Raw genomic sequence first — 6,000 nt, 5'->3', positions numbered from 1 at the left:
TGAATTGGTGGAAATTCTAGTCTAAAATTTGCTTGAATTTTATCGTTCTTCCGTTGAGCAGATATTATTATTATTATTATTTGAGTATCTATTATTCAGGTACTTCAAATAATGGACATGTGCTTAAAGAAGAGGAGGAAAACGATGAGGATTGAAGGAGGAAGAAGATCAACGTGCATATGGTTTAATAAGCTAAAATTTAGGAGAATTATTGTTTACTTTTTCATGAAATTAAGGGATTATCATAAACGTATTAGTTATAACTAATGACAAGATTAAGGGTAACTTTGGAATGAGAAAAAATGATGCAAAAAAATAGGAATGACAATACTGATGTGGAATTATAATCATTGGACCTAAATTAAAAATAACTAAAAAGTGGACTAATTCCAATACTAGGGTATAAAATTGGACTAATATTAAATTTCCCCTTTATTTTTTTAATTTTATTTTTAATTTATTCTTTCCAAACCCAGGTTGGTTTGTTTGTTTTATTTTCATATTTATTTATTATAGCCAACTAATGTCCTCCTCCTCATGTTGTGAAGAAAACTATGGGGAAACAACTAATGTCCACAACTCATCATATTTGGTGGAAATTGTTAATATATAGAGAGAGCGGTACCAACCATTACTCAACATATCTTCTGGAGGGCATCACGAAGGAGGGTGGTGAGAGAAATATAACTTTTGATAAAATATATATAATTGCAATTTCCAGTATAAGTTAATCAACACTTAAGTAATAGTTCAATTATCAATAAACACATCATTTGGTTCAGATAATATCATATGTTCAAATGAAAAAAAAAAAAAAAAAAAAAAAAAACTTTTGGAGATCATCATGAGAGCAAGTCCACCCATGGACATTGCTCGGGAGACAGGGGAGAGGAAAGGGCCCGAGGCCTTGTGAACTTGCTCCAGTGTTGAAGGAGCTCAAGCAGAGGTGAGGCCCGAGCTCCGGGCCTGTGAAGAATTGACAGCCCGAGAGCCCGAGCATCTGACCCTTTTTTTATTTTTTTCTGTCAGGCGCGTGCACCCCACTCGCGCGTGGGGGCGCGTCGCCCGACCATTTTTCAGAAAAGTTAGCCGACTTTTCAAAGAGAAAAGTTACTGTAGGGAAGCCATGGCTTCCCACGGTCCGTTCGATCTCAACGGCTCTTTAATTTGGACCGTTGGATCTCAACGGTAAAAAAAATAAAAAAAATCTTATTTAATATCAACCGTTCGATTTGAGATCAACGGTCGATATTAATATGCTTTATAAATAAATAAAATAGTTATAAAATTAAGAAAAGTTACCGTTGTGACACGTGGCACAATCTGGAGTGTTGGAATTCAATTTTTTTTTAAAATCCAACGGCAGAGATTAATTATTTAAATAAAAAAATTGTAAAATTGTAAAAAATCCGAAAAAATATCTGAAATTTTTTTAAAAAAATGTTTCTACTTTTCTATAAATACCTTCTCATTATCATCTACTTTACACCACAATTTCATATTTTCTCAACTATTTTCAATCACATTCCTATCTTTCTCTCAAAGTTTGAATCCAATTTTCTTCAACAAAATGACTACTGATGCAGGTATGAATTGAACGCTTCTTGAAGATGTTGCATTGTGTACTAGCTGGGTTGAAGTTACTCATAGTTCGCGTACGGGTAATGAGATGCAGTTGCGAGAAATGTGGAGTCTTATTCATACAAATTATCTTGAAAAAATGGGTGGGAGTAGAACCAAAGAATCGATGTCTAGTCGTTGGAAATTACTTAGCCAATCGTTTAGTATTTGGAGAGACGCCTTAGTACAAGCTAGCAGTAATCTTCGAAGTGGGGAAAATTACACGGATCAGGTAACAATATATTATTTATTTGTTTGTACTATACCCAAATTTACATTGTAATTATTTATTTGTATTATTTACTTGTTACATACTTTAATTATAATTATTTGTTTGTATTATTTATTTGTTACATACTTTGATTATAATTTTTTGTTTGTATTATTTATTTGTTACCTACTTTAATTATAATTATTTGTTTGTATTATTTATTTGTTACCAACTTTAATTATAATTATTTGTTTGTATTATTTATTTGTTACATACTTTGATTATAATTTTTTGTTTGTATTATTTATTTGTTTCCTACTTTAATTATAATTATTTGTTTGTATTATTTATTTGTTACCTACTTTAATTATAATTATTTGTTTGTATTATTTATTTGTTACATACTTTGATTATAATTTTTTGTTTGTATTTTTTATTTGTTACCTACTTTAATTATATTTATTTGTTTGTATTATTTATTTGTTACCTACTTTGATTATAATTATTTCTTCTCCCCCATTGTGTAGCTAATTCAAGCACAAGCTTGGTATGGTGCCAAAACCAAAAGCAAAAATAAATCATTCAACCGGTGGGAATGTTGGAATATTGTTAAAGATTGTCCTAAATTCAGAGTTGTGTCTGTCGGTCCAGAAGTTGTCATGAACAGCACCCCGCTATACTCTACACCTGATAATGGTTCGCATGAAGATGATGCAGAAGAAGTGCCCGAAACACCCATCCCTGAACAAGCGTCGGGTTCGACCCGTTATCCAATTAGGCCTCAAGGTAAGAAGGCTTCAAAGAGAAAAGGAAGTGCTTCCAAGCATGATTATGCAAAGTACATGGAAGAACTTACTCGCCATAGTGAATTGACTTTGGCGCGGGAAATGGCGAAATTTGAGGCTGATAAGGCTAGAGAGGAGGCAAAAGCTGCAACTGTTGAGAGAGAATTTCAAGCTAATCAGAGAGAAAGAGAGCTACATAGGCAAGAAAGGGAACTGGTTAGAGAAGAAAGAATGGCTCAACAAGATCGTGAGATTATGAACACGCCTTTAGAAGGGAAGTCTCCAAATTCTAAATATTTTTGGAAGTCGAAGAAAGAGGATGTGGTGCGTAGGAGGCGTGCAAGAGAAGCGAGAGCAAGAGGAGATGGTCTCAGCACGACAAGAGAAGATCATCCTAGCACCACAAATTGGTTAAGTGATGATGATTAGAGTACTTTTTGTAATCGGAACCCATAGTTTTCCAATCACCTTGGGTTGTAATTTATTATTTATTGAATTGAGTATTTTATGTTGTTTCGAATTTATTGAATTTAGTACTTTATATAAAGTGAGAATAAATTTATTTAATATGGTAATATATTTATACTATGAGAGAATCTTTATTCAAATGACATAAACACACCAAATAAAATTACATAAACACACCAAATAATAAAAACCTCACTAAATGAACTAAAATAAAACACACCAAATAAAATTACATAAACACACCAAATAATAAAAACCTCACTAAATGAACTAAAATAAAACACACAAAATAAAATTACATAAACATACCAAATAATAAAAAACACACTAAATGAACTTAATTATCTTCAGCTTGTTTCAATGCCCACTGGTGCTCTATCAAGTCATTTTGCCGGGCATTGTGCATGTCTGGCCTTTGAAATGCAGTATATCGTTGAATGACCCTTTCATTGTAACCTCCATCCATTTCTAATGGCTCATGTTGCACGGGCTCATCGATGGCGTCATGAGCACAATATATACGTGTTCTTGAATTGTTCATCGTGTTTGGCTCATATTCATCAACGACTTCATAATCGTACTCATCTTTCACAATCATGTTGTGAAGAATGATGCACGTCATCATGATGGATCGAAGCGACTCTACATCAAACAATCTGGCAGCACCCAACGCTCCACATCCTTCCTGCACCCCTCTTGACATCTTGCAAAGTGTTTTTCCTTTGCACTTCGCGGACGTGGCACTATTTTGACAAATGTTGACCACCTTGGGTAAATGCCGTCAGCTAGGTAGTATGGCCCGTCGTACATAAGTCCGTTGACCTCATACGTGACTTTTGGTGCATTTCCTTGCAGGACATCGTTGAACACCGGGGATTGGGCAAGGACGTTGAGGTCATTTTGAGCTCCTGGAACCCCGAAAAAGGCGTGCCAAATCCATGTATCAAAAGATGCCATCGCTTCCAAAATGATACTTTTTGCTCATTTTCTGTCTCCATAAGCACCTTGCCATGCACTTGGACAATTTTTCCACGTCCAATGCATACAATCAATGCTCTCAATCATCCCAGGAAAACCTCGCATCTCAGCCTTCTTCAGAAGCCTTTCTAAGTCCATGTGAGTAGGTTTTCGGAGGTACTCTGCGGTGTAGATAGATTCGATTGCTCCACAAAACCTCATCAGGGACTCAAGAATGGTTGATTTCCCCATCCTCGCTATCTCATCCACTTGGTCTGCAGATGCTCCATACGCAAGCATCCGCAGCGCAGCAGTAATTTTTTGCTCGCAAAGGAGACCTGTAGAACCACAAACATCATTCTTTTGCACAAAGTAAGAATCATGGTTGCAAACAGCAATCATGATTTTGTTGAACAAATGTCGTTCCATTCTAAAACGACGTCTGAAGTACGTATCAGGAAATGCACTATTATGGACAAAATAATCGTCCAACAGCTTCTCACCTCGTTGTTGCCTGCTTCTATCAAGGTTTCTGGAACGGGTGGGCCTGCATATCTGAGCCACAGCTTGGATGACTCGACGGGAATGTGAGTATCTGGCCATTCTTGATTCGTCATCTTTCCTTCTCCGCTCCTCATCATCTTCCTTCTCATTTTGGGCTATATGGAGATTGAACATTCCTTCAGATTGGTTAAACAATTCTTCCTCTTCTTGATCGATTTCCCACATCATGCTTGAAGAAGAAGACTTTGTAAGTAGAAACTATGAATAATGATACAGATTTTGATTTGGTGAAGAAGGAAGCAGAAACTATGAATAATGATAGAGATATTGAGAAAATTGGTGTGAGATTTAAAAGGATGGATGATGGATTATATGGAGGATTCTGAAATGATTAGGTTGTAGATAGTGCCACGTGGCATGCCGTCATTCGTTAAAAATCTGATCGAAATCTATCCTAAAAGATTCTGAAAAGATAACGACACGTGGCACGACGGCACTGGATAAAAATCTTATCGAAATCCATCACCAATAATTATCTTTTCGGATAATGACACGTGGCGCAACGAGAACGATTTAAAATCTGATCGAAATCTATCCTGAAAGATTCTGAAACGATAACGACACGTGGCACGGTGACATTGGATAAAAATCTTATTGAAATCTATGACCAATAATAGTCGTTTTTGGTAAATGACACGTGGCGCAATGAGAACGATTTAAAATATCTTATCTGAAATTACAAATAAATTTATTTAGTATTATTTTGTAAAAAAAAAATTTAATTAATATTTTATTGCCTATTGCCAGGGCTATTCAAGTGCAAGGATGGAGATGCAAAAGGCAGTTACTGTTCATTATGGCAGTTACTGTTCACATGGTGGATTAAATAGTGGATTGCCTGGGGGGAGGGCTCCAAGGGTGGAGTTACTCTGATGGAGAATGGTGAGAGAAATCCAACTTCTAATAAAATATATAATTGCAATTTCCAGCATATCTGTTATTAACATATAAAATCTGAATAAAAGGGATACAAGTCAGTTCAAACACTTAAACTCCAAATAATATTCAGGTTTAAACTTTAAGCTGGGTGCAGTTTACACCACAAATTTATTGTACATACAAGATTATTTAAATAAACATTTCTTTTGTGGGCCTTTTGTGAAGCAGAGAAAACTTGATTTGATGTGATTAATGCAATTTTCAATATGTATGCCGTTAACGCATAAAATCTGAATGAAAGGGATCTAAGGTATTTCAAACACTTAAACTCCAAATGATCTCCAAGTCTAAACTTTAAGGTAGATGCAGTTTATACCGCAAATTATTGTATATAAAACATCATTTAGATAAACGTTTCTTTTATGGGCCTCATGCGAAGCAGAGAAAACTTGATTTTATCCTATTAATGAAGGCCACAACTTCTCGATTTTTCAACCACAACATTGAATTTTCAAT

The 6,000-nt window shown here is 35.1% G+C and overlaps 1 protein-coding gene across 1 annotated transcript; it reads left to right on the top strand.

Moving 5' to 3' along the window:
* The first annotated feature begins 1,592 nt into the window (after positions 1-1,592).
* On the top strand, positions 1,593-3,136 carry LOC139190176 (uncharacterized). Its single transcript, XM_070810049.1, has 2 exons — positions 1,593-1,852; positions 2,359-3,136. Exons 1-2 carry the CDS (start codon positions 1,670-1,672, stop codon positions 3,043-3,045), a joined length of 870 nt encoding a protein of 289 aa, XP_070666150.1. The 5' UTR covers positions 1,593-1,669; the 3' UTR covers positions 3,046-3,136.
* The last annotated feature ends 2,864 nt before the right edge of the window (positions 3,137-6,000 follow it).

This window comes from Malus domestica, chromosome 12 (genome assembly GCF_042453785.1).
Source record: "Malus domestica chromosome 12, GDT2T_hap1".
NCBI lineage: Eukaryota > Viridiplantae > Streptophyta > Magnoliopsida > Rosales > Rosaceae > Malus > Malus domestica.
The sequence above is the reverse complement of the archived record's forward strand: the minus strand, read 5'-3'. Positions and strand labels throughout refer to the sequence as shown.